This window comes from Neocloeon triangulifer, unplaced genomic scaffold, assembly GCF_031216515.1.
Source record: "Neocloeon triangulifer isolate White Clay Creek 2 clone unplaced genomic scaffold, ASM3121651v1 ptg000004l, whole genome shotgun sequence".
Classification (NCBI taxonomy): domain Eukaryota; kingdom Metazoa; phylum Arthropoda; class Insecta; order Ephemeroptera; family Baetidae; genus Neocloeon; species Neocloeon triangulifer.
The window spans coordinates 3,716,083-3,743,107 of NW_026775547.1; the positions used below are offsets into that span (position 1 = coordinate 3,716,083).

At 35.9% G+C, this 27,025-nt stretch overlaps 8 protein-coding genes across 10 annotated transcripts; 3 read left to right on the forward strand and 5 right to left on the reverse strand.

The window, feature by feature from the left end:
* The first annotated feature begins 453 nt into the window (after nucleotides 1-453).
* On the forward strand, nucleotides 454-5,514 carry LOC132193681 (dynein axonemal heavy chain 2-like). Its single transcript, XM_059614504.1, has 22 exons — nucleotides 454-487; nucleotides 540-901; nucleotides 1,029-1,195; nucleotides 1,253-1,424; nucleotides 1,476-1,688; nucleotides 1,746-1,958; nucleotides 2,019-2,187; nucleotides 2,253-2,390; nucleotides 2,449-2,581; nucleotides 2,635-2,779; nucleotides 2,858-3,033; nucleotides 3,087-3,250; nucleotides 3,333-3,476; nucleotides 3,563-3,711; nucleotides 4,005-4,021; nucleotides 4,074-4,158; nucleotides 4,212-4,388; nucleotides 4,451-4,641; nucleotides 4,698-4,896; nucleotides 4,954-5,058; nucleotides 5,112-5,277; nucleotides 5,333-5,514. Exons 1-22 carry the CDS (start codon nucleotides 454-456, stop codon nucleotides 5,512-5,514), a joined length of 3,501 nt encoding a protein of 1,166 aa, XP_059470487.1.
* A 42-nt stretch (nucleotides 5,515-5,556) lies between these two features.
* Nucleotides 5,557-6,109, forward strand: LOC132193688 (dynein axonemal heavy chain 3-like). The gene is made up of 3 exons (XM_059614511.1): nucleotides 5,557-5,655; nucleotides 5,725-5,878; nucleotides 5,935-6,109. The coding sequence occupies exons 1-3, from the start codon at nucleotides 5,584-5,586 to the stop codon at nucleotides 6,063-6,065; spliced, it is 357 nt and encodes a 118-aa protein (XP_059470494.1). The 5' UTR covers nucleotides 5,557-5,583; the 3' UTR covers nucleotides 6,066-6,109.
* A 1,299-nt stretch (nucleotides 6,110-7,408) lies between these two features.
* On the reverse strand, nucleotides 7,409-9,140 carry LOC132193422 (uncharacterized). The gene is made up of 4 exons (XM_059614075.1): nucleotides 8,979-9,140; nucleotides 8,808-8,887; nucleotides 8,169-8,316; nucleotides 7,409-8,098 (listed from the first exon to the last, which is right to left on the reverse strand). The coding sequence occupies exons 2-4, from the start codon at nucleotides 8,823-8,825 to the stop codon at nucleotides 7,731-7,733; spliced, it is 534 nt and encodes a 177-aa protein (XP_059470058.1). The 5' UTR covers nucleotides 8,826-8,887; nucleotides 8,979-9,140; the 3' UTR covers nucleotides 7,409-7,730.
* A 794-nt stretch (nucleotides 9,141-9,934) lies between these two features.
* On the reverse strand, nucleotides 9,935-12,611 carry LOC132193547 (UDP-GalNAc:beta-1,3-N-acetylgalactosaminyltransferase 2-like). 2 transcript variants are annotated; one of them, XM_059614282.1, is made up of 5 exons: nucleotides 12,001-12,611; nucleotides 11,716-11,931; nucleotides 11,211-11,657; nucleotides 10,974-11,157; nucleotides 9,935-10,824 (listed from the first exon to the last, which is right to left on the reverse strand). In XM_059614282.1, exons 1-5 carry the CDS (start codon nucleotides 12,083-12,085, stop codon nucleotides 10,368-10,370), a joined length of 1,389 nt encoding a protein of 462 aa, XP_059470265.1. In that variant the 5' UTR covers nucleotides 12,086-12,611; the 3' UTR covers nucleotides 9,935-10,367. The 2 variants fall into 2 exon arrangements, with proteins under 2 accessions (XP_059470265.1, XP_059470262.1); XM_059614279.1 differs by having other exon boundaries at nucleotides 11,716-11,940; nucleotides 12,001-12,610.
* On the forward strand, nucleotides 12,271-15,804 carry LOC132193546 (TBC1 domain family member 23). Of its 2 annotated transcripts, none has more exons than XM_059614277.1 (12): nucleotides 12,271-12,324; nucleotides 12,882-13,096; nucleotides 13,157-13,361; nucleotides 13,507-13,630; nucleotides 13,685-13,809; nucleotides 13,862-14,012; nucleotides 14,062-14,280; nucleotides 14,330-14,543; nucleotides 14,601-14,927; nucleotides 15,063-15,198; nucleotides 15,247-15,441; nucleotides 15,494-15,804. In XM_059614277.1, the coding sequence occupies exons 1-12, from the start codon at nucleotides 12,293-12,295 to the stop codon at nucleotides 15,582-15,584; spliced, it is 2,034 nt and encodes a 677-aa protein (XP_059470260.1). In that variant the 5' UTR covers nucleotides 12,271-12,292; the 3' UTR covers nucleotides 15,585-15,804. The 2 variants fall into 2 exon arrangements, with proteins under 2 accessions (XP_059470260.1, XP_059470261.1); XM_059614278.1 differs by lacking the exon at nucleotides 12,271-12,324 and adding an exon at nucleotides 12,660-12,796.
* On the reverse strand, nucleotides 15,799-17,029 carry LOC132193548 (uncharacterized). Its single transcript, XM_059614283.1, has 3 exons — nucleotides 16,868-17,029; nucleotides 16,565-16,715; nucleotides 15,799-16,217 (listed from the first exon to the last, which is right to left on the reverse strand). Exons 1-3 carry the CDS (start codon nucleotides 16,898-16,900, stop codon nucleotides 15,919-15,921), a joined length of 483 nt encoding a protein of 160 aa, XP_059470266.1. The 5' UTR covers nucleotides 16,901-17,029; the 3' UTR covers nucleotides 15,799-15,918.
* A 4,598-nt stretch (nucleotides 17,030-21,627) lies between these two features.
* Nucleotides 21,628-23,583, reverse strand: LOC132193411 (opsin, ultraviolet-sensitive-like). The gene is made up of 8 exons (XM_059614059.1): nucleotides 23,470-23,583; nucleotides 22,896-23,075; nucleotides 22,626-22,841; nucleotides 22,442-22,572; nucleotides 22,212-22,384; nucleotides 21,995-22,152; nucleotides 21,835-21,936; nucleotides 21,628-21,771 (listed from the first exon to the last, which is right to left on the reverse strand). Exons 1-8 carry the CDS (start codon nucleotides 23,532-23,534, stop codon nucleotides 21,675-21,677), a joined length of 1,122 nt encoding a protein of 373 aa, XP_059470042.1. The 5' UTR covers nucleotides 23,535-23,583; the 3' UTR covers nucleotides 21,628-21,674.
* Nucleotides 23,584-25,125: 1,542 nt separating this feature from the next.
* Nucleotides 25,126-27,025, reverse strand: LOC132193369 (opsin, ultraviolet-sensitive-like). The gene is made up of 8 exons (XM_059613999.1): nucleotides 26,910-27,025; nucleotides 26,529-26,708; nucleotides 26,242-26,457; nucleotides 26,024-26,154; nucleotides 25,790-25,962; nucleotides 25,569-25,726; nucleotides 25,408-25,509; nucleotides 25,126-25,343 (listed from the first exon to the last, which is right to left on the reverse strand). Exons 1-8 carry the CDS (start codon nucleotides 26,975-26,977, stop codon nucleotides 25,247-25,249), a joined length of 1,125 nt encoding a protein of 374 aa, XP_059469982.1. The 5' UTR covers nucleotides 26,978-27,025; the 3' UTR covers nucleotides 25,126-25,246.

Here is a 27,025-nt window from a genome sequence, read left to right on the forward strand (position 1 = left end):
TTTACTCTACGGTAATCCAGCGATGTTGAAGTGGAACATGATTGTTCTGAAAAATTGGACTCGAAATACTCTTGAGCAAGCTTGTTTAAAATACTTGACTAGGATTCAGTTTGGCTTGATGGTGATTAAGATTTATTTTAGATAAAACAGCTTAAATTTAATATTTTTAACAGGAGGACAAGAGGGAGCAAATTTCAAAATGCTTTTCCAATTTCCATTTTAAAATTGCCGCAGAAATTGAGGACAAAAAGTGGAGTGTGAAAATCACATTAGTTCACTTGTTTGAATGTCTGAATATTTTCGAAAAGTATGAAAAAATCTTTTAAATTTATTTAATTATCTTATTAAATTTGAAGAACGTTGGCCTCGAGAGAAAATAAACATAAGGAATTTAGAGAAAAGTTTCAAAGTGCCGTGGAACAAATGACAGTATCCACTAAGAAATATGCAGACATGTCTGCAGCACTTCAACAAGCGCAAAGAAAAGGTCAGAAAGTTTAATGTTAAAATATTATAATCTCTTAATTCCTATAAAAAAGTTGTGGAAAGCCAACGTCAATGCGAAACTGCTTTGGTCACTCTTGGGCAGCGTCGGCGCGAAGTCGAGGAGCAAAAACTTCTTCACGATAAAAAGCTGGAGCAAATTGAACAAGAGGACGCCGCCGTCCAACAACTGACTCGACTCGCCCATCAAGCCATGAAAGAGGCAAATCCGTACTTGGAGGACGCGGATTTTGCGCTTGACTCGATCGAATCGATGGATTTGCAAACTTTGCGGTCTTATGGAAGGCCGCCGCCGGCTGTTGAGCTAGTCACGTCGGCGGTGATGATCATGAAACAGGCAGACCCGACGTGGGCCGAGGCCAAAAGGCAACTGGCAGACCCGAAATTCATAGACCAGGTTAAATACAAACTATAAAATTTTAATTTTAGCGTGAAATTTTTAGGTTATTTAAATAAAATATTGTTTATAATTTAATTTAAATCAATAATATTTGAAGTGTAAATAAATATCAAAATTTGGCCAGCTGCTTGATTTTGAAAGAGACCGCGTCCCCGAAAAGATATGGAAAAGCGTTTCCTCCATTACGCACAACGAGGAATTCGATTTGGAGAAAATCGAGGCAATTTCAAAAGGGGCCAAATTTCTGGCGGAATGGGTACTGGCCATGGAGAAATATGGAAAATTCTATAGGTTTACCAAATTTTATTGAAAATGAATCGTTTAAAAAATTTTCTTTTCATACCAAAGAGCCGCTGCTCCTAAACGGTCAAAACTAGAACGTGCCGTCAAAGAGCTGAGGGAGCACCACGGCGAATTGGCGGACACAGCCACGAAAATGAAATTTCTCGAGATGCAACTTGATAAGCAAAAGGAGGAACATGAGAAGTGCTTGGAGAGTAAAAGAATTCTTGATTTAAAGGTTCAGCCTTATATATTGGCAGACACAAAAAATTTAAATAAATAAATTTAGGTCGAGGAAATGGCAGTTGAGCTACAAAGGGCGAATGACCTTTTGACTAGTTTATCCGAGGAAGAGCAGAGTTGGATTGACTTTGAAAAAAATCACGAACAAAATTTGAAAACTCTCTATGGTGATTGTATTGTACTTGCTATTCAATACACCTACTTTGGGCCACTAAACAAAGAGGAACGAAAATTCGCAGATGAAATTCTTTCAACTTTGGTATTTTGCTCTAATCCAATAAAAATTTTTTGTTTTAATTATAACTAAATTTCCCAGTTGAATGAATTAAAAATCGACCGTTCAAACAACGTGGGTGATGAGGAAGAGATGCAATTTAAAAAATGGACTTTGCAAAAACTACCAGAAGATTCATATTTGCAACAAAGTGTGAAAATTGTGAGAGGTCTCGGTATTGTCAGGTTTCAAGAACGACCTGTTCTGATGGTAGATCCTCAAGGTTTGGGGATAGCGTGGCTCAAGGAATCTGTAGTAAAATAAAAATATTTATGTTCAATGCTCTTCGATTGATTCAATTTAAAATGTTTCCAGGATAATGAATTATTGGTATTTGCAATCAGTGAGGATGAAAAACTTGAAATCAAAATGAAAGACGCAATGGTTTTAGGAAAAACCATAATCATAACAGGCATTGACTCTGAACTAACAATAAGTCACATGCTGCTTGCTGTCTTAAAAATTATAAAAATGAAAAGATCTGGTAAACTATAATGAATATTTAAATTAATTATTATTACTCTCATATTTTTATATTTTTGTTTGAAGGAGTCCAAGTTTTTGATCAAACTAGTTGTAATGAAGGGGCATTTGAGGTCATATTTGTCACAACTGTCGAGGATATCAAGAACCACGCTGCAATTGCCTCACGATTCAATGTTGTTGACTTTTCCTGTCAATTAGAAGGTGTATATAAAATGGAATGACTTTGAACAAATAATTACCGTAAATTTGGATTTAATAGGGCTGCAAAACTGTTTACTGAACAAATTTATGCTGAAGGAAAATCAGGTATTAGAGGCTGAGCGAGCTGAAGTTGCAAATAAAATTATTATCGAAAGTTCTAACCTTAAAATGCTGAATGAAAAAATACTGAAGTAAGTTTGAGTAACATTTTAAATCATAAAATCTTACTAATTTTGAATCTAAGTGCAATACTGGATTGTAAGGGAACGCTTTTGGATGAGACAGTCGCAATGGAAGATCTTGAACATACAAAAGCTGCTCTTGCGGAAACAGAAAAAAGGCTCGCTTCTCTTCATGAGACGGAGCAAAATATAAACCAACATAGACATGTAACATTGAAAATTGAATTCAATTTTTTTTAATCAAGAAGGCAAAAAATGTAGTACTTTGTTCAGATGTGCAATCAGGCTGCTTCGTTTTATCTGATGATTAGGAAACTCAGAAAAATTGATTCAACCTATGACATTTTACTGGAAAAATTCGTGAAAAACTTTGAATTTTCCATTCCGAAAAAGCTTTCCTCAAGCTTGTCTCCGAAACGACGGGACAACATAGTCCAAGAACACATGCTGAATATTTACAAGTATTTTTTACATTGTACACTAAAATTCATAATAAATTGTATTTATATTTCAGATCAAACATTTCAAGATTTAAGGAGGAGCACAGAATTCTCTTCTCCTTCGTGATCTGTCTGGGATTTCTGGAAAATTCTGGGGACGCTCCACTTGAAAAATACGTTGATTACGTTGTAAATGATATAAAATTGGTCGCTGATGAGTGTTTGGAAAAGCAAATAGGTAAAATTCGATTTTGAAGACCAGTAAACTTATCATTAAAAACTGTACTCTTAAATTACTGAATAATTAACTGTAAAATTAGAATGGATATCTGATGCTGCTTGGGTCAATGTTAAAAATTTGGAGCGATTGGGATTTTCAAATTTAACTCAAGAGCTGCTGCGGTGCCAGGAAGAGTGGAAATATGTGGTCCGATGCGAGTACGCGGAGAAATTGGATCTGCCAGGTGAGCGCCTGTCGAATTGCAACTATGCAACCGGCTGTGCACTTATGTTTGGCAATTTGCATACAACATTTTCTGCTAAAAAATAGGTGTATGTGACGCGATAGTTCCGTCACTGAAACTTCTGCTTATCGCGGCTTTACGGCCGGACCGAATTTGCCAATGCATTTCTGAGTTTGTGTCCAAAAGGATCGGAGAAGAGTTTTTGAAACTGCCAGAAATCGATTTGCTCTCTCAGGTAACGGAATCGGCAGCAGGGGATTTTATAGTGGTTCGTTCAGATCCAACTGTGGATGTTGTGGCGGCAATAGAAAATATTAGTAAACCATTCGAAGCAGAGATTATCCTTCTTTTTCGGGAATTTCATAATCTGAGGTAAAAATAATTTAGTTTAAAGTATGACATCTAAAAAAAAAACGATTATGCAGAGATTTAATTGATGCGAAGAGAACGGATAAAATATGGTTCCTAATTTTGTATCCAACGGCGCAAGAAGCAAAGAATTTACTTCAAGTTTCAACAAATAAAAAGGCAAATGACAATTTCAGGTAATATAGACGAAATTACTATGGAATTAAGAGCTTAAATTTTTTTAAATAGGATATGGATTCTTATGGATCATGAAGTTCCTGTGAAAACCAATGGCCAAGAGAGATTTTCTCTAATCACGATTCAGAAACCTAAAGTTGGGATTATGCAGCTTGAACATTTTCATTTTAATTTACAATTTCCATCCAGAACATTCCAGACACCATGAAAAGAATTTTGGCTACTTTGCAAATAAAAAACTGGCCACTTTCTTTTGCCCAACACGCTTGGAATTTGGCACTGCTGCACACGACCGTTCTAGGCAGACAGTGGATTAAAGAAGGAGAATTTCTGAACCGATATGATTTCTCCGACACTGATTTTAATGTATGATCTTCTAAATATCCACATTATACACAGTTTAGGTTCTTAATCTTATTTAATTTCAGGTTTCTTTGCGATTGATTGAACATTTTGCTGGCAAAAGTTTTTCAAATCTGATCAGAAGGGAATGGTTGGACTGGGCCGTTGAATTTGCATACTTGAGTCGCATGACTGAAAATTTTGACCGGAAATTATTGGCTGATTTAAGTGGTGAAATTCTTTGGGAACATGCATTTACAATCTCGTCTGAAGAAAGGTTTGAAAAATTATCTAAATATCTCAACCTTTGATTTTTTTCTCCCTTAATTTTAGCTCTCTACAAATGATTTTAAATGAGAACGGAGATGCTTTCGTGCTATCAAACCTGCCCTTGAGGATTTCTGGAAATGAACAGCTCTTTGCAATAAATGCGAGCTACGCAAGCGACTTGAAAGCCAGTCAGCTCCTGATAACTGACTTGAAAACGTTAAAAGGTCAAGTCTTGGAAAAATTCTTCACAAGAATAACAAAAGTAAATTTTAATTAAATAAGAAATATTTCATTGAACAACAATATTATTTGAAAAAAGGCAAAAATAAGAAAAGTTGAGATTTTACTGGGGCAAATGGATTTTGATTTAAGTCTTTGCAAAGAAGACCAATGGAGGCAAATCTGCATACACGTTTCGAATGAGGTACAAATCTTTAATAATAAAAAAAATCTTGAATGTAAATTTAATTATTTTAGATTTCAATGCTAAAAAACCACGTTCTGTCATCATTTTGTGATCATTTAAATGAATTGAAATTAGGAATGTTGGGCTCCCTTGAATTCAACCCTTCCATGATCACAGCCTCACATTTATTGGAGAAATCTGAATTCCCGAAGCAATGGTTGCCTGATCAATACAAAAGTAAAATATTATTTTTTTTCTCCAAAATTTTAATAATAATTATATCTTATTCAAGGAATCTTTCCTCGAGATTTGCATAAGGGAGCATCGGAGCTCAAATATAGATTTTTCAGTTTGTGCTCGATTTTATCACAAATACAAAGCGAATCGCGGCTTGAAGTCAATTTGGGAACGCTACAAAATCCGCAAGCATTCCTCTCAGCCTTGAAACAGGTAAAAATATTTAAAATAAATTAATAATCAAATTAATATTTCTCTAAACTGTCTACTTAGGATTTCAGTAAGCATTTTTACGACGTCATAACGATGAATTGGACGTTCGATATAGTTAACGAAAAAAATGTTGAAAGATCTGAGGATGCAGCAGAAAATCTAGAAGTATTTTTTTTATATTCCTGTCAAAGTTATAAATATTTTAAATTTTAATTTAAATCCATAATTTTTCAGCCTGGTATTTTGCTGAAAGGACTTCTACTCAATGGAGCAACCTGGGACTACGAAAATAATTTTTTGAGTGAGACCGTGAACAAAAATTTGCACTGCCCTATGCCGCACATTATAATGCGACCATCCAATTTTGTTTTTGCGTCTGACTACCAAGGTATTTTATTTTTCAAGTCTATTTTTACTTTATGCAGAGTTTTAATTTTTCCGCAGATTTTTTCTTGTGCCCTGTTTTCACAAATTGCGAAAATGAACCCTTATTATACATTCCGCTCAACCCAGGCGCCAACGCTGCTGGACACTGGACGAGGATAGGAGTGACGATGCTCACAAAATTGAATTAGTTTATATTAAAACATTGCAGGAAAAGAGTTTTGTATCAACAATTGTAACATAACGAGAATGATAAAAAAAATTATAGATACATATCAATCGATAAGTTTAATATTAAAAACTCAATAATTATATTTTACATCGTCAAATTCTGAAAAATTGAATTTTTAAAGTAATAAATTTATACAATTAATTATCAATGTTTGACATGCACATAGAAATTTTGCAAATATAGATAGGCGGAAAATAAATGTAACATCTCGATAATATCTTTAGGATGGCGCGCAATTTTTATAAGTTTTACAGATAGAAAATCTGCAGCAAAAAAAATATAAGTGTGATTGTTTGGATTGCATTGAAATTAATTTAAGTAACCATAACAGTACCTGAACAGTACATAGATATAAAGATTATTAGATTACCTTGAACGGTGTTTTCTTTTAACTTAGGCCTTGAGACTCGGCTATTTCACATTCGCACACTCGAATAATAAACTGTCACGCTATAAAAGCAACATTGAGCCACAAAAACACAGCACAGTATTCCTCTCAAATCTAAGAACTAAGAATGAGAGAAACTAATTTTGTTATGATTTATGATGCACCTCAAGAGTATTGTAAAATGTAAACATACTGAACTCCAAACCACAACACGCTGCGTGTTGGGACCTGCATTGAGATGGGATGAGGAACAGGAGGGAGAAAAGTTGCTATGTATTTTAGCTCCTGCGCCACCGCCAAGCTTCTTTTCTTGTCAAGTTCTTGAGTTTGCCAAGGTCAGTTGCCTCATCTTTCTATTTATGTACTAGATTGTGATGGCTCCAGAAACATGTTATTACATGTTTGTAATCGCAAATAACAGGAGATACCGACACTGAAATAAAGCCTGCAGTTATACTTTTGCAATCAATAAGGATTATAATATGGCAAGTTTAATTTAATTCAATAACGTAAAAAAAATATTTAGTTCCAATTTTGCAGAAATCGCAAATTAGCTGCTTTTAAAATAATTAAACCACTTAAAAAATTATCAATGGTGTTCATAAAATTTAAATTACTATGCCACAAACTTAATTCCTTGTGATAATTTATAATGACTTAAATGTGCTTTGGTCCAAAGCCTTTGGATAACTGTTGAAATAACTATCTTTTCATCTTATTAAAAAAATCTATCACGATGAAAATCATAAAATTATGGCTGTAAATTTGACAATTATTAATTAGGTCTTGCACTCAATTTAACTGTTTTTACAAATAAGGAGAGAAATTGTAATAAAATTAATTAAATACATCAGTGGGAAAACAATATAAATATCATGTTCGAATTTGTCTAATTTAGTTAAAAAAAAACCAAATTAAATATTTTATGCAAATTTATTTACTCTATAAAAAGATACAGGTTCAAAAAGGATTGATTATTGGCCACCTGCTCAAATAATTTTCATCAACATCATTCCTTTGATTTGATTTTTTACATTCAAATTGATTTGTTTCAATATTATAAAATCTGTAAAATAGTATAATTTATGACGTAGAGCATGAACATGAAATATGGACAGTTTCAAGTTGCAATGAGTAGACTGGCCAATTGGCCCAATATTATATATCACTTGCTATAGGGTAAAATCTGTAAAATTTAAAAGCTCGTGACATATCAATCTTGGCATCATTCAACAATCATTGATCAGGGTTGACGACGAAGAGGCGCCGAATTTGGGAGCCCTCATGCTTGGCTCTGCAGATAGGACATTCAGTCTTCCTCAGGTCTCGCTTGCGCACCTTGTCCTTGGCCAGCAGACCTTCTCGGCAGATGGAGCACACGCCGGCGTGCAGGCACTGGGTGAAGATGTACTCAACTGGCTTGTTGATGCAGACCATGCAAATGATGGCCGCCGACGGCTTTTTCGGAGCCGCCTGCGCCTGCACATTTTTGTTCACATCAGGAGGAGGAAGCTGAGGCAGAGTCTCTTCTTTCTTCTGATCAGGACGACGACGGTCCACAGTTTTCAGGAACTTGTGTAGGGCATCAGCCAGCTGCACCTTACCTGTTTATAATTTATTTTTAGAATAAAGTAAAAAATTGCAGGTTAAAATAGGCAATAGTAATTTCCTCACCCCAGGAACTTTTGAGAGATTGGCGATTCAATTGCAAGGTCAGTTGTAGTTCCAGCTTTGGCAGTGGAATCAAATTTTCAACTGACGGAAGGTCGTCTCCACAAAGCACATCGACCGTGCGTTCATCCAGTCGTCCCACGTGTAGAAGCTATAATTAAGAAGATTGAGTAAATCCAGAGTACTTAAAAAAAAAATTAAGAACTTCAGGGATCGAAATTCTAATTCCTTGAAGTTTTTAATTTATAAAATTTTATTACTTGATAAAAAAATGATCCTCTCATTTGGTTTTTAAACAAAATGAAACTTATTCTTAATTTATACCGATTTATACAACCTTTCGGAAAATGAGATATTGAACTAAAGTGTGGTGCGTTCTTGAGATGCATTCCGCGCGACAGAATTTATCAACGCCTATAATGTATAAGTCCTTTCTTGCACAGTTATTCAAACCATTTTATCTCAAGATTACTTAAATTTTTCCAAACCCAAGTTATAACATATGAAATTTTCGGAATTTTACTTCGGAATTGTTGGAATTTTACGTCAGCATTGTCGGAATTTCGTTAATAAATTGCATTAATTTAATCTTTAAACAGTAAGAGTAATAATAATATGTTGAATATTATTTTTAGTACTCACTTGCATTTGATGGGCCATGATTTCCAGGTGACAAAAAGAGAGGTCTCGCCAGGTAAAATCGTCCTCTGTATTAGTTCAGACTATAATACACACGAAAAAATGTTAATAATTTAAAATTTAGATAAATAATTTAATTATTAGTATTAAAATGATATTAAAATAAAAATTTACCTCTGTAATTGCTGCGGAAGCGCGCGAATTTCAGAGCTGAGTGTGCAAAGATGCAAAAATGCCGCAAGTTTCAGAGAAGAAAAAGTCAGTCTTACTTTTTCCGTTGTTATCTCGCCTATGGGGTCGGCAGGTAGGGCAAGGTAAGGCGGCACCACACACATTTACAGCGAACAGGTCATTCAGATTCGCAGTGCGCATAATCACGAAATTGAGGGTGCATCGAGGAAGAGGAGTAGGAGGAACGACATTGACTGACATTGAGGTCAGGGGACGTTGGTCGCTGGCCTTGGTGTGAAGAGAATGCAGGGTGGTAGCATTACTAGCATTTCACTGCTCAGATCTCAGATACCTCAAATTGTTCATTTACATTACAACCACTACATAATACATGTTTATGCTCATGTAATATACATAGATCGGCTAATTGGTCGGTCGGCTTTGATTATAAAATAGTACAAATTTTTAATTAGTTATAGTACAACTTCTACAACTGTACACTCTACTCTTATAATGGCTGATGCACTAATTTTAAATCCCATAAATGCCTCCTTTGTATATTAGAGATCACATTATATATTATGGTTTTTCCTAATTTTATGAAAAAAAATCAAATTAAATCAGTCAACTGGCCGCGGTGGGCTGACCGCGCAAGCGACATGCAAGACCGCGGTCCTGTTATTATTGAATTAAAATATTTCTTTAGTTGATTTAGTTTTTTTATTTTAATAACACAGGGAAATTTTCTTTGAAATAATCATTTTACATCTCATTAAAAATAAACGGTCTCCAAAACTTTTTGTTATTTATAAAAATCAATCTAAATAATCAATATTATTCGATAAAATTTCAAAAATTTCTAAATAAATTATGATAGATCGGTGTTAACTACGTTAACAATTATGAATTGCAAAATATTAATATTTTTTCCACACCAAATTTTAATTATTTCAAATAAGTGTCCATTGATAATATGCACTCTTCATTTTATTCATATTGCAGTCCATATTCCGCCTTGATTTAAGAACTTGCAATGAATCTACCAAAGCCTGTGGAGCATGTCGTCTACTTCTCCGCTTTGCAGATTATCCGAGTTGCAAAGAGTTCTGGGACAATAACATAAAAGCTACCGCAGACAAGACATTTTGGTTAAGTTATTTGTCTTATTTGATGCCTACAATTAATTGACAATCCATGAATATAAGTCAATTCAAAAAGATAAAATTAACTTTTGATCAATAAGTTAAATTTCCAGTGAAAGGTGATCAATTATTTTGCAAGTAAAATTTGCATATTTTTTTTCATACTGTACAAAATTAAATCACAAGTTTTTATGAATCTTAATTTTATTGACTAGACATTCAGTAGTATTAATTATAGTTTAATAAAAAATTAACAGAGGATGGCACCCTCCTTTTCATACACGACCCAAGCATCGTACATCTCTTTTTCAGTAAGCTGGGGCTGATTGCAAGCAAAATTATTGCAGTCGCTGCACTTCCAACAGTCATTTTTATAGAACGGCGACAACGGAGCCAACCAAATACCAACAGATGTGTCTTCGCCCTGGAATTTGAACAGGTCCTCGTTGTTGTCGACCAGGTAGCTGACCAGATCTGCACTCAAAACATAACCGGAACCGCACGGAAAGGGTGGGTACGTCAGGGAATTGTAATTGTCCTCGCGCCACTTGCCGGAAGACTGGACAGGCCAATACTCTCGAAACGAGCTCCAAATCAAGTTTTTCGTGTCCTGGAGTTTGAGAAGTTCTTGGGTCACTTTTTTGGTGTCGATGAATGTGTCATCATCTGTTTTTAGGATGAATTCATACTCGGTGTGTCTGTCTGCCCTAAAATTTAGTTAAAAACAATTCAAAATTAATGGGTTAAATTTTTTTAAATAACTGGAAAAAAATTGTATTAAGAAATAAAATTATGAATATTTTTTTTTAAATAAAAAATGAATTGGTAATTTACATTATTTTAAATGGGATTTTACCATTTTAAAAAAGAAATAAGTTTTGATGGCAGATTTCTATAAACGTCGACCACATTCAAGAGGATCACGTCATCATGTCTTTCTGATTCCAAGATTAACTGTGAGGTCAGAAGCTTTTGCTCTGTCATCCAATCAAAATATCTCTGCTGCTTCTGGGACAGGAATTTCTCCAGCCCCTCCATATCTAAAATTGAAGCAAATTAAAAAAAAACTGATTATGAAAATTAACTTTAGTACCTTTGACAAGATAAGTAATGGAGAAAGGAGCACAAAAATCTTTTCCCAGCATTTTCCTTGTACTTCGATAAGTAAGGAGGCGAGAGTCGTCAGTGAGAATCACATTGCAACTGCTCTCTAGATTTAAGTTGTTATCCGTCGACAACACAATTTTGCCTTCAAAGCCTTTAGGAAAGACGAAAGGCTCCACCTGTTTGCAGGTTGACAGCTCCTTTTTTTCATTCACCAGCTCGGAAGAAAAAGATGCTGTGAAGACTCGCTCGTTTGTCGACAAATTTATCAAACTGAGCCGGGCGTGCGACTTGATTATCTCCGACAAAAGACACAATCTCTTTATAACTATGTCGTAGTGCACCTGGAAGTTGAGGTCCTTCACCATAGTTTGGCTGGAGTTAAAAATTATTTTGCTGGATTCTATTTCGTAGGAAGCGTCTTTCCTTGAGAGACCTTAAAAAGATTATAAACTTGAATAATTATTACTATCTATTTTAAATTGTATTAATACTTTTTGCGATTTTCGGTGTCCACTCTTCACATGTGAATTCAGAAGTTCTGTCGACAGGAGGAACAGGACAAAACTCTTTGCCAATGAGAAACTTGTGTTTGCCAATGGAGCTGTTTAGACTGCGAACCCAAGTGTTTCGGATGCTGTCCCTCATTTTCAGATTTTCCCTTCGAGACATGATGCCGATCAGGAAAAGGTGGTTGTGGTCCTCCAATTCTAAAGTTTCTGAATTTAGAATTAGCACAAAATACTGAAAAATAATAACGCAGAATCAAAACTTTTTACCATTTTCAGGTCGAAAAATTATAAATCTTATGAAGAGGATGGACAAAACGCAGACGAAATACGAAATAATAGGTTGCATCTCCATAAAATCTAATTGTTTTTAACAATTTATTAAAATACCGAGGCGAAAAAAATAAAAAAATTATCTTTTAGAATGCAATAATTGGTCCTGGACTGTTTGTTGACACTCGGCGAGCATCAAAGGGGGTGGGGGGAGCCCTGTGGGGGTATTTTTGACGGCCGGAGCCATCTAGCGGTGGCCTGAGGAGGCTCATTTCATTTGTCAAAAAAGATGGCAGGTGAAGAAGATGACGACAACTCTTGGTACGTCAAAATTTGCAAATTTCGCTGAATTTCTAACACTGGACGTTGATTTTGGCTCGCGGTCTTATTCCTTGAAACCAAATTCTCAAAGCTATCTTATTTTCCTCTTCCATTTTTCTCTCTTGGCGCTCAAATTTGCCAAATGTGGCATTCCTCTGTCACAGATAGAAATTTCGCACTTTCCAGTTGTGGTTATTGCGGTTTCTGCAGAATTCCATGTTGCGAAATTTGCGATTCTACGCATTTCCACCCTTTTGCTACGAATCGCTAACCACCTCTTGCGTTATCGTTTGGCCACACGCAACACGCATGTGTACAAATATAGATAACTTGTGATAAAAACCTTATCTTCTGGCCCTGTTGATTTCCTCTATGTAATGAACTGTGAAAAGTAAACCTTTATGTGACATCACACTATTAAAGTCTCCGTCGACTTCATTCATCGTCCGAGAAATCAAAGTGATAAGCACAGGTTTCCCGTGAATAAGCTCCGCATGAATCATTCATAAAACTCCACCCGGAGAAAATCGTCTTTAAATTTTATTGATTCTCAACAGGGTCATCGAGCTGGAGGCCGCTCTGTTGGAGGAGTGCACACCTTCGGAGGTCTGGAGCATGGCCCAAGGCAGGACGATCCCCGAGACCATTCGGCCTGAGGTGTGGCAGGCGTGTCTTGGCGTCCAGAAAAAAGAGAGCCCCTTGCTGCACTTTTCCGAGATCTTCGACTTACCTGATCAGAGTGCATTAAGAACCGACTGCCAGCAAGCAGTTTGTATGTTAAATCTTCATTTAAATTTTAATAAATTTTCATCAGTTGTTTATTTATTTGCAGCCAAATTAGGGAATGAAGACGAAGACAAAGTTTCTGTGATATCCGACCTGGAGTCAATTCTCACTTGCTACTGCAAATCGACAAAAAACAAATTTGAGAAGGGAAATGGGTGGATTGAAATTCTTCTTCCCTTGCTGTCCCTGAAATTGCCTCGCGCTGAAACCTACAACTTGTTTGACTCCATTGTGCATCAGTACATTCCTCGGTACGTCAAGAGTGTCGTTGCTTATTCAAGGCGTTATGTTTAATTTGAAAAGATAAAGAAGAATTTTAAGAGCAAACACTTCATAAAGTTTTCTGTCTAGACATTCACAATGTTTTAAAATTATATTTTGCTTCATCATTTTTAGTGGATGCAAAAAGAACGGACTTCCATTCCATTTATTTCGTCTGCTGCTTCAATATCATGATCCAGAGCTATGTTCCTTTCTCGACACCAAGAGAGTCAGTCCAGATCTCTACTGTCTACCATGGGTATTACAATACACAAATCAGTATGCAAATTCAACAAACTAATCCTCTTTTCAGTTTCAAAGCTTGTTTGCGTCCAATTGTCATCTGCCGGCCCTGCTAACTATGTGGGATCACTATTTTCAACTGGCCGACCCCTTTTTCATTTTCTTCTTGGCTCTGGTTATGCTGGTCAATGCGAGGTATGTGTTTGTTGACAGTGAAAGTGACTTTGCTAACCAGTCTGCCAAACAGAGATCAGATTCTGTCGATGAAAGACGACGCCAAAGCCACAGTTGTGGACGCACTCTCGATGATGCCCTGTGATATTGCCGCCGATGATACCTCCGACTTCTGCACCTTGGCCCAGTACTATGCATCCAAGACACCTGCATCCTTTAGATCAGTGAGTTTATTTTATTTAATCTCGTTTATTCTAAATTTTTAATTAACAGGAATTGATCGATGCTTTCTTCGGCACCGAGCCGCCCATTCCGTGTGAAAAGTTGGGGATTTCCCAAGCACTCTGCCTCCCCATTTCAGCCCACGACCTTGTCTTTAACCCCGAGTTGCCTGAGGGTGAAAATGTCAAATTTTTCCTCGTGGATTGTCGACCAGCCGAGCAGTACAATGGAGGTCACTTGCCCACTGCCTTTCACCTTGACTGCAACTTGGTAATTTTTTTAGTAAATACTTAATTAAATTTTTAATTTTTGTGTCAAGATGTTGCAAGAACCTGCGACCTTTGCCACTGCAGTGCAAGGATTGCTGGCGGTGCAGCAACAGGCGCTGGCGTCGAATTCGGTGGCAGGCGGAGACCACCTATGCTTTTTGGGTTCAGGTCGAGAGGAGGAAGACCAGTATACACACATGGTTGTTGCCTCCTTCCTTCAAAAACACACAACCTGTGTCAGTATGGTTGCTGGTGGTTATTCGGGTAAGCTTTGTCTAGACAGAAGTAAATCAACTTGCTGAATTTAATAAAAAAATTTAGCCATTCATCAGTTGGTCGAAGAGAATCCTGTGATCAAGCTCGACGATCACAATCCGCAAATTTGCATTGGCTGTAGGGAGACTCACAATGTTGAAGAGATGACCAATTCGATGCAAACGTCGACTAGTTCGTATGAATTGTTTGGTAAACTGAGTGCGGCCATGAAAAGTAAATCGGCCGAAGTGAAAGAAAAACTTTTTGAGTACATCGTGAATCCAACTGGGAGCAACGGCCAGGCTGCTGAGAGGCACGTCCGGAGTTCTGACAAAGTTGGCAAGAGGTACAGAAACATGGCGCCAGTTTTCAGCATTGATGATGAAGATGGAGGTGAATAATAATTTTGTTTTTACCCTTATTTACTTATCAATTAATCAGGTACTTACGAATATCCACCTGATTTAATGAGCAACAAATGTAATTTTTCTCGATAATTGTGAGACTATTTTCTTATTTGGTTCACAGACGCTTCAAGTATCCATAGTTTAGAAGACGAAGGCGACCAAGAGGTGGTTGCAATCCAGACGTGGCTGAAAAAGCCTGATGTTGTCAAGTCTTTCAAATGTCACGAGGTCAAGATGAATGGCTACATGTATGAAAGGTATTTTTATTACATTTGTGATAGCAAATATTAATTGTGTATTTGTAGCTATCTGATTGTGACCGAGAGCCACATTTATGTGCTGCGAGATATCCAAGGCCGTAAAGGCTTTGCAAATATTGCTGTCCGACGACCAGTGTCTTCAATTGTTCGAATCACGTCCAAGAAGAAGCATCCTGACCTAATTACGTTCAAGTACGGCATTGCTGATGGAGATAAGCCTATAATTTCTGATATGGACAGGTACGAATTGAAAACTAAGGCACGTCTTGCATGCTGATTTTATCGTTTTCAGGTTTTTGATACCTGAAGCTGCCGAAGCTACTAAAGTAATATCACAACAAATTATGAAGCAACTAAATGTGCAAGTGGCCTCACAAAAGTAGCAGGCTACATAATAAAGTCAACCATCACATTAATTTAATTGAAGTGTCCAAAGCTGTTGTTGATTTTCCATAACTTAGAATCCCTAAGTTGCATTTTTACAACTGTGTGAGATGCTGTTTTTCAGTGCATATTTTATTTTAAGTTTGTTGATAACATTTATGTTACAGCAACTTTATTTCTGTTAAATGGTATTATTAAAAAATCCATGGACATATACAATTATGACGTTTATTTTGATTGGACACATTTGAAAATACTTTAAATACTAACAAGTGACAACTTCGTTGTAATGAGGGGCTTATATTCACATCAAACTATATTACATACACCCCTCTAAACAAACAAATGAATGTGTTCGTCTTTGATGATGACATTCACCTTTGAGATTTGCTCACTTCTGTGCTTCTGGTGGCACACCTGGCAGAAGGCCTCTCTTTGGTCACCAGTGTGCCAAACATCAAGGTCCAATCTATTTTCGCGACACTGGGCGCAGAGTCCGAAATGACGGCAGATCTCATACAAATACTCAGCTTTGCGTAGATTGCAGTTCATGCATGGAAACTTAGTCTCCAGATCAACCCTGTTTATGCCAATCAGCAAAGTTCTCAGTGAAGTGGCCAAACGAATCTTGCCTGTAAACAACATAAATTCATAACAATTTGACTATATTGGAAACAATTCAACTTATATCTTACATTCACAAAAAAAATTTAATTATCAAAATTTCAAAACTCATGCTCCCCAAAACTTCTAGAAGATGCTAAAATCTTGAAAAAAAGACGTTTTGGAAGTCAAATTAAGGGGGATTTATTACACGCGTTATATTGCTGTACATTTTGCTCTACAGTAACTATGTATTTTGTTCCCATCATGCAAGTGATCAATATTAAAATGAGAAAAATTTATCTGATCCAATTTAGCACTTAGCAGTGAACACTCAGGACCTTTCTTTAAAATTAAATGGAAATTCAAAACTTACCCCACTGAATTTTGGCGTCTCTCCTTCCATTCATTTTCAGGGCCAAGAACAGCTCAGCAATTGTGAGATCCAAAAGGGTATCTACGGAGGGAAGCTGGGGAGTACGAAGAATTACCACTGTCTCATCTTCCAACCCTTCCGTTTTTAGGAGCTAAGAATTGAAAGAATAACATGATTATTATGTATTAAGAAAAAAAGTGTGCTTTGAAAATTTGATTTCAAAATTCTTAAAACATTTCTTGTGTTTTTGCTTGAATCTTTGACATGAATCACGAATCACTATTATGTATTATGCATACTTACTCGCTGTACATTGTTTCCAGCAATTCCAGCCATATTTATGCACCTCTTGACCGGCTCTGATTAAGGTCTATGCCAATTAAAGTAATTGAATGTGAGGAGAGATATAGAGGTGCGATATGAATTGTCAGATTTTAAATTTGCTTTGATTTTACATCTGACAGTTGGAATGTAAACAAAAAAACCTAGGGGGGGTGGGGGTGTTGGCTTAAATTTAAGCGAAAACGCGGGTTTTTAGAACTGCAACCCGACATTGTTGCATAATAAATACAATTATATAAATGAACCGCTTTAAAATTTATATTTTAAGTACGTATTTTAAGGAACTGAAAGAAAATATAATAAAAGATTATAAGATTATGATCGAAGAAGTATGTGAATATTGAATCTTCAATTTTTTTATCTGAGAACCGCTCAGTGAATTAATTGATCAAACATATGTACGATATATTGATGTCAATTTATGAGGAGAGACTTGTCTGGTACAATTTATAATCTAAAAATTTATAAAAATTCGGGTTTTTGAAAAACACAATATTACGCGATTTTTGCTCCTATTGGAGTTAAGGACAATGTGATTTATACCCATGGTGAGTGTAAAAACATTTTTTAATTGTAAGCAACTTTTCTTATGGTCTTTTGAATTTAAACTCGGCAGCTTTTCCTTGATGGGTTTTGTGAGTTTGTTAATTAATTTTTAAAGAAAAACGATATCCTGCGGCCCTGCGCTCTACTTGTTTCGGCTGCAGGATATGCAGTCATAATTCATGAGCTGTGTCGAATTATTTTGAAAAAAATGAGTACTAATACTAATAATCTTATAAAAGCATTTTTTGTCAAAATATCATAATCTATAGAGATATTTTTCAATTTATGTTGATTTCACAAATAAATTTTTTTCTAAAAATTGGCAACAATTTTTGGACATATTTTTTACAAACTATATTTGCATAATAATATTTGACTAAACCGCAGCAAATGATTCACAAAACCCATCGGGGAAAAGTAGAATTTCAATTCAAATAGTCAATCCTTCGTAACGTGAAATTCTACAACAGCACATTTTTATTGCCTATTCAACAAAACTTTCTAGGTCAAAAAGGAAATTTTTTTAGGAAAATCCATTGTAGACCCAGTATATTCAAAATTTCGCAACACAGAAATCCGGACTGTGAACCTGATCAGGACAACCCTTTGTGAACCAATATTTTTAAAACATATATGGCAGTACCGAAATCACGACTGTAGCCCTGATCAGGACAATTCATTGTAGACCCGGTTTTCCAAAAATTAGAATCACTGAAATCAAGACGTAATCCTGATCAGGACTATATACAGTCCTGATTTCAGTGATGCCATATTTTTGAAAACCGGGTCTACAATGTATTGTCCTTATCAGGGCTATATACAGTCCTGATTTCAGTGATGCCATATTTTTGAAAACTGGGTCTACAATGTATTGACCTCATCAGGGCTATATACAGTCGTGATTTCCGTACTGCCATATTTTCAAAAAGTCGTTCACGAAGGATTGTCCTGATCAGGAGATTACAGTCCTGATTTCAGTGATGCCATATTTTTGAAAACCGGGTCTTCAATGTATTGTCCTTATCAGGGCTATATACAGTCCTGATTTCAGTGATGCCGTATTTTTGAAAACCGGGTCTACAATGTGTATTATCCTTATCAGGGCTATATACAGTCGTGATTTCCGTACTGCCATATTTTCAAAAAGTCGTCCACGAAGGATTGTCCTGATCAGGAGATTTCAATCCTGATTTCAGTGATGCCATATTTTTGAAAACCGGGTCTACAATGTATTGTCCTTATCAGGACCCGGTTTTCAAAAATACGGCATCACTGAAATCAGGACTGTATATAGCCCTGATAAGGACAAAACATTGTAGACCCGGTTTTCAAAAATATGGCATCACTGAAATCAGGACTGTATATAGCCCTGATACGGACAACACATTGTAGACCCGGTTTTCAAAAATATGGCATCACTGAAATCAGGACTAAAATCTCCTGATCAGTACAATCCTTCGTGAAAGACATTTTTGAAAACATGGCGGTACGGAAATCACGACTTTACATAGCCCTGATAAGGACAATACAATGTAGACCCGGTTTTCAAAAATATGGCATCACTGAAATCAGGACTGTATATAGCCCTGATAAGGATAATACATTGTAGACCCGATTTTCAAAAATATGGCATCACTGAAATCAGGACTGTATATAGCCCTGATAAGGACAACACATTGTAGACCCGGTTTTCAAAAATATGGCATCACTGAAATCAGGACTGTATATAGCCCTGATAAGGACAAAACATTGTAGACCCGGTTTTAAAAAATATGGCATCACTGAAATCAGGACTGTATATAGCCCTGATAAGGACAAAACATTGTAGACCCGGTTTTCCAAAATATGGCATCACTGAAATCAGGACTGTATATAGCCCTGATAAGGACAATACATTGTAGACCCGGTTTTCCAAAATATGGCATCACTGAAATCAGGACTGTATATAGCCCTGATAAGGACAAAACATTGTAGACCCGGTTTTCAAAAATATGGCATCACTGAAATCAGGACTGTATATAGCCCTGATAAGGATAATACATTGTAGACCCGGTTTTCAAAAATACGGCATCACTGAAATCAGGACTGTGTATAGCCCTGATAAGGACAAAACATTGTAGACCCGGTTTTCAAAAATATGGCATCACTGAAATCAGGACTGTATATAGCCCTGATAAGGACAATACATTGTAGACCCGGTTTTCAAAAATATGGCATCACTGAAATCAGGACTGTATATAGCCCTGATAAGGACAACACATTGTAGACCCGGTTTTCAAAAATATGGCATCACTGAAATCAGGACTGTATATAGCCCTGATAAGGACAAAACATTGTAGACCCGGTTTTAAAAAATATGGCATCACTGAAATCAGGACTGTATATAGCCCTGATAAGGACAAAACATTGTAGACCCGGTTTTCCAAAATATGGCATCACTGAAATCAGGACTGTATATAGCCCTGATAAGGACAATACATTGTAGACCCGGTTTTCCAAAATATGGCATCACTGAAATCAGGACTGTATATAGCCCTGATAAGGACAAAACATTGTAGACCCGGTTTTCAAAAATATGGCATCACTGAAATCAGGACTGTATATAGCCCTGATAAGGATAATACATTGTAGACCCGGTTTTCAAAAATACGGCATCACTGAAATCAGGACTGTGTATAGCCCTGATAAGGACAAAACATTGTAGACCCGGTTTTCAAAAATATGGCATCACTGAAATCAGGACTGTATATAGCCCTGATAAGGACAATACATTGTAGACCCGGTTTTCAAAAATATGGCATCACTGAAATCAGGACTAAAATCTCCTGATCAGTACAATCCTTCGTGAACGACATTTTTGAAAACATGGCGGTACGGAAATCACGACTTACATAGCCCTGATAAGGACAATACAATGTAGACCCGGTTTTCAAAAATATGGCATCACTGAAATCAGGACTGTATATAGCCCTGATAAGGATAATACATTGTAGACCCGGTTTTCAAAAATATGGCATCACTGAAATCAGGACTGTATATAGCCCTGATAAGGACAACACATTGTAGACCCGGTTTTCAAAAATATGGCATCACTGAAATCAGGACTGTATATAGCCCTGATAAGGACAAAACATTGTAGACCCGGTTTTCAAAAATATTGCATCACTGAAATCTGGACTGTATATAGCCCTGATTAGGATAATACATTGTAGACCCGGTTTTCAAAAATACGGCATCACTGAAATCAGGACTGTATATAGCCCTGATAAGGACAAAACATTGTAGACCCGGTTTTCAAAAATATGGCATCACTGAAATCAGGACTGTATATAGCCCTGATAAGGACAAAACATTGTAGACCCGGTTTTCAAAAATATGGCATCACTGAAATCAGGACTGAAATCTCCTGATCAGTACAATCCTTCGTGAACGACATTTTTGAAAACATGGCGGTACGGAAATCACGACTTACATAGCCCTGATAAGGACAATACAATGTAGACCCGGTTTTCAAAAATATGGCATCACTGAAATCAGGACTGTATATAGCCCTGATAAGGATAATACATTGTAGACCCGGTTTTCAAAAATATGGCATCACTGAAATCAGGACTGTATATAGCCTACAATGTATTATCCTTATCAGGGCTATATACAGTCGTGATTTCCGTACTGCCATATTTTCATAGATGTCGTTTACGACGGATTTTCCTAGTCAGGATTACAATCCTGATTTTCGTGATACCAAATTTTGTAAAACCGGGTCTTTAATGGATTGTCCTGATCAGGGCCACAGTCGCGATTTCCGTACTGCCATTTTTTCTAAAATGTCGTTCACGAAGGATTGATCTGATCAGGAGATTTCAGTATTGTTTGGAATTATATTTTTATAGATATCATTTTAATTAACTGCAGATAATTTTTTTTTTTTTTTAATTTTTAGGAATATTCAGTTCTCATACTAATTTAGCTTTGGATGATATCATTGAACCTTTAAGCAGCTATAGCCGCACTTGCCATATGTGTGGTAGTTTATTATTTTATTATTTTTTTTTTTACGTCACTGTTGGATGTTAGTTGAAATTTCTTTTTGTTCCATTTTTCGAGATGCATTAAACTTTATTCGTTTTTTACTATTTTCTAAACAGTAAGTAAAAGTCATAAAACCACAGCAGTCCATTTTAAAAATATCAGATCCCACAGGCAAGATTTTTCAGCCAGCTCACGCGGCAACGGTGGCGGCGGCGGCTGAAGTGTCGGCCTTTTCAGGAGCCTCTTCTTTAATGTTGAGGCAGGCGCAACGGGACTGCAGTTCAAGTCTATTTAAAATTTAAATCAAGTTAATGAGCTGAAAATCTGCAATCAATTATTTAGACGCTTACCTGTACTTGGGGTGACTGATAGCATAAACATATGGGTCGAGGCAAGCCACGATTTTGCAGGTGAGAGCAGGGATCATAGAAACGGTAGGCGTTATCAAAGCTCTGGGAATTTGAGATCATAATTAATTGCACTTAAATATGTTATGCCTCAGTTCATTACTGGTTTCCAAAAGCGCCGATCATTGCAATTACGGCGTAGGGAGTCCAGGAGGCAATAAATAGCCCGCAAATGCTAATCGCAGTCTTTGCGATCCTAACTTCGGCAGATACGGCTGCTTTGTCTCCACTTCTCAGAGATTCAACATTCATTTTCTTGGCCTTGTTGCGATAACAAAATTAACTCTATTTTATCGGATTTTATGCTGATATAAATTTACCTGTTTCCTCAAGGCTTTTTCGTGATTGAAAACCTGAGAAACAATCTGCGAATAGAAGAAAATGATGAATGACATGGGGAAGACGTAGGAGAAAGTAAAGATGAAGAAAACAAAAAGTTTGTTGTCGATCGTCTCGGTCAAAAAGTCAAAACTGCATGTGGTCAGGTAGCCCTCTGTAATTTAATTGAAGAAATAAGTTTTGAGTATTTTTCATGCGATTTTTCAAAAACCAGGAACGAATCGGCCCCAGTATTCAAAGAAGGGCATCAGGGTCCAGGGGGTAGCGTACGCCCAGGTCAACAGAATGAAGAAGAAAGCCTTCTTCTTGCTCATTTGTCCATCCATGGGATTTGAGATATTTCTGAAAAATATTTGTCAAGGTCTTTTTTTTAATTTAAAAATAAAAAAAAGGACCTGTATCTGTCGTATGCTATGCAAAGATTAGTCGTGGCTTGAACAATTCCAGTGTACGATCCCATAATTCCAAAAACTTGACATCCCCACTTTCCGAGCGCGTATCCTTCATAAAGTGAGTTGTAGATGACGATCGGAGACTTCAGCATCATGCCAAAATCAGCGATGGCCAAGTTGACGACGAACATGTTGGATGCCGAGCGCAGGGATTTTGATCTAATTCTCAAAAAAAATCAAAATCATATTCAGAGTGAAAATTCCAAAACTTACACTCCGAAGATCCAGATGACCATTCCGTTTCCAACTAGCGAGAAGATCATGAAGAAGACGTAAATCACTGCGATAATTTGATGGAGGTAACTTTCGGGGGCGGGAAATGTGAGCCAGTGCTTTGGAATTTCATCTATTGCGTTTAAAGGAACGTCCCAGGCCATCATTTTCATGTCGGACCTAAAAAGAACAACAAATTTTTTTTATTCCAAAAAATTTTTAAATGACATGAAAATTGAAAAATCATATATAAAGAAATTTTCAAGCAGCGTTGAAACTATTATTCGAGTTTGTTGAAATAAGATCAGCTAATTAAGACATAAGAAAATGGCTTAAAAATGTTTGCTGCATAATTTATAATAAAGTTATTATTAATAATTTTAGAAGGAAAAAACTAAACCAATCTTATTTACCCTTTTTCGCTGAGGAAAATTATTCATGCAATACTTTCAGGAGTGATAATTGTATTTAATTGTTTGATTTGAAACAAAATGATAACATATATAGTTCAATATAAGCTAAAAAATTAATTCGTGTTACTAATTTTAAAACTCGCTGAAATTAGATTTAGTACCTGTATTCAGGTCGGATCAACCCATTTGTAAGGTTGGGTTCGAGGTAGCTTCTCGGAAAAGCCATGATGTTCGTCTGCACTGTCTGCGTCTGCCGTTGGTGTGTTGAGGGTGAGTTCGGTTCGAACCCAATGAATTCACCTACCCGCGGCGGCACCTTATATACCATTCCGAGTGCTCGAAGGGGTATTAATTTAGCGGAATTCCTTTCGATGCAGCGCTAAAAATGCATAATATTGTGGGGTGAATATGTGCATGAACTCAATAATATCATATTTAATATGGCTGCAAGCAGTTTTGATGATCAAATCGGTCAATTTTCACATAGGTGGAAGCAAAGCAGAGTATACACTATCGTCAGTATTTCAGCAAAATAGTATTTAAAGAAATATCTCAACGTGCAAATAGCTCTTTACAATAATTTTATTGCATTATATTTTATTGCAACGGAGGTCATGAAGAAACCATAATAAAGAGGTCTCACGATAAATTTTGTCGTTGAGTACAGGTCTAGGACTAACAAAAATCGCTCCTCATTTTATTGGATATACGGAGAATTTTTTTGTCATTTACAACTATTTCACTCTCTTTCGCTAATTGAATTTTGCAAGACATTTATTGATTAGACTAAATTTTAAAGGAACACTTAAATTTTGTCCTTATGTTGTACAAAAAATGCATTAATTAAATAATAGTAAGGGCTGCAAATAAATTATATTGAAATCGAGTTGGACAAAGTTCAAAGGGCGAGAGCTTCCCCCAGCTAATAATAATTATAATGAAGCTCTATTTACTGTAATGTTGATGCTATTTAAAAAATTGTCATTTCTTTGCATTTATAAAATTATAGAATCCTTATTCCAGTAAGAAAATAATTTAATACTACTTCCATAATTATATTTTCTTATTCATATCAATGGAAAAATAACATTCTCAAAACCAATAAAACCTTATTTATGGCTAAAATATTAAAAAAAATTTGATTTGGATTTGAATAGCCTCTATAATTTATTGTCTTTAGTCAAAGTACTTTTGTATTTAAAATTATTTGAAAAAAAAATATATTATAATATTACTGAGATCATTGATACTTGTATTTGATGGATGGAACTAGATTATAACAAAAAATTAAAAAAATAAATTAAAAGAAAAATTTTAAATGGTAAAAATAAAAATTTATAATTCAAATGTCAATAAAAAAATTATTGTTTTATATATATTTTATTTTTAATCTATTTTATAATATGTAAATTACTATGAAGACAATTAAGTTTAATTCCTATGTTTTTATTTAACTCAATGGGAAGTTTTATTTATAAAGTCTATTTTACGTTTGGATATATTCTTTTAATTCATGGGGAAAGCCCCTCTGAGGTCCGAATTAATCAAACGTTACCAATATTTTTGAGTGGGCGCATGTTCGATCGGCTCTGTTTGTTTTTTTCAAATACTTATTCCATGCATAGGTTTTTTATTATTATTCAGGCTGAGATAAATATTATTTCTCTTTCGCCTTAATTTTTCCGTTCAAAGTTTTGCAGACTTAAATTTTTCTTTAAAATGATAAATATCAAATTGTTTATTTGAGCTATACCAAAATTGTGTTAAACTTAAGGTTTTTTTATGCAAGAAAGAAAAGGTTGTTGATTTTGCTTCGCTTTATTGTGAATCATTTTATTGCAAACATAAAGGACGATACATCTGTAAATAATTGCATTTTAAAAGTACACAATTTTTAAAATCTAAGATGCGTTTTTATAAAAAAAAGCACCAGCCAGCTCATGTAGAAACAGTGGCGTTGGCTGTGGCGGCGTCGCTTTTTTCTGGGGCTTTTTCATTAATTTTGAGGCAGCTGAAACGGGCCTGAAGTTCAAGCCTGTGTGCAAATATTGACAGATTGTGTTCAACCTATTTTAAAAATGGGGTGTTTAGATATTTACCTAAACTTTGGATGGCTGATAGCGTAGACGTAGGGGTCAAAGCAGGCCACCAATTTGCAGCAGATGGCAGGGATCATCGAAACGGAAGGCGTTAGAAGTTCTCTAAAATATTTGATTTGGGATATATTTCAGAGGAAATCTTTTATTATTAAAATAATCACTTGTCTCCAAAAGAACCGATCAAAGCGGCGACAGCGTAAGGAGTCCAGGAGGCAACAAATAATCCGCAAATGCTTATGGCGGTTTTCGCAATTCGCACTTCGGCGGAAACTGCTGCTTGGTCGCCACTCCTCAGAGATTCAACATTCATTTTCTTGGCCTTAAATTAAAGGGAAAAAATATGTAATTCAACTAAATTTAATTTTCGGAATTTTAGTTTTACCTGCGCCCTCAGGGCTTTTTCGTGGTTGAAAACCTGAGAGACGATCTGTGAGTAGAAGAAAATGATGAGACTCATGGGGATGACGTAGGCGAAGATAAAAATAAAGAAAACGAAAAGTTTGTTTTCGAAGGTATCAGTCAAATAATCAAATGTGCAGCTGGTCAAATATCCCTCTGTTATTCAAATAGGCAAAAGAAATAAGTAATAAATTTTGCATTAAATTTTTTGACAAACCCGGAACGAATCGGCTCCAGACTTCCAAAAGGGGCATCAAAGTCCAGGGAGTGGCGTAAGCCCAAGTCAAGATGACAAAAATAATAGCATTCAATTTTTTCATTTGCCCGTCCATAGGGCTCGAGATATTTCTGTCAAATTTAAAATTTTATATTAATAGACATTTTTTAATTTTATATTAATGATATGAATTTTAATTGAATATTTTAAGGACATACCTGTATCTGTCGTAAGCAATGCAAAGATTGGTCAGGGCCTGCACGATCCCGGAATAGGATCCCATTGTTGCGAAAACTTGACACCAAAACTTTCCTAGCGCGTACCCCTCGAACATGGAGTTGTAAATGAAAATCGGCGCCTTGAGCATCATGATGAAATCGGCAATGGCCAAATTAACGACGAAAAAGTTGGACGCCGATCGCAATGATTTTGTTCTAAAAATTAATTTTAAGTCAATGTATGAAAAAAATGTACAAATTTTATTACGTAATAATAGAAAACTCACGTTATAAAGATCCAAATAACCATCCCGTTTCCAAAAAGTGACATGATCATGAGGAATACGTAAATTATGGCGATGCCGTAGTGCAGGTAGGTGTCGACGACAGGAAAAGAGAGCCAGTGTTTCGGGATTTCGTCAATGTTGTTCACGGGCACATCCCAACCCAGCATTTTCTCGCCAGAACTTCAAACAATGAAATCATATAAAAACTATTATTATTCATTGCAAAAAACTACAATTTAAATTTAAATAATTTTTCCTGATCGATATTGATTTCAATTTATCAACAAATAATTATTTGGATTTAGGTCTAAAAATTATTTATTTTTAAATTAAAAAAAAGAAACAAAAATCATCAGTGGAAAATAATCCTTTTAATGTTACCTGTAAAATGCAGGTCGGATCATCCTATTGGTGATGTTGGCATCAAACGTGCTCGTTAAATAGGCCATTGCGCTCGGCTGCGGTTCTTCTGCTCGGTGAGTCGAGGGTGCGTTTCG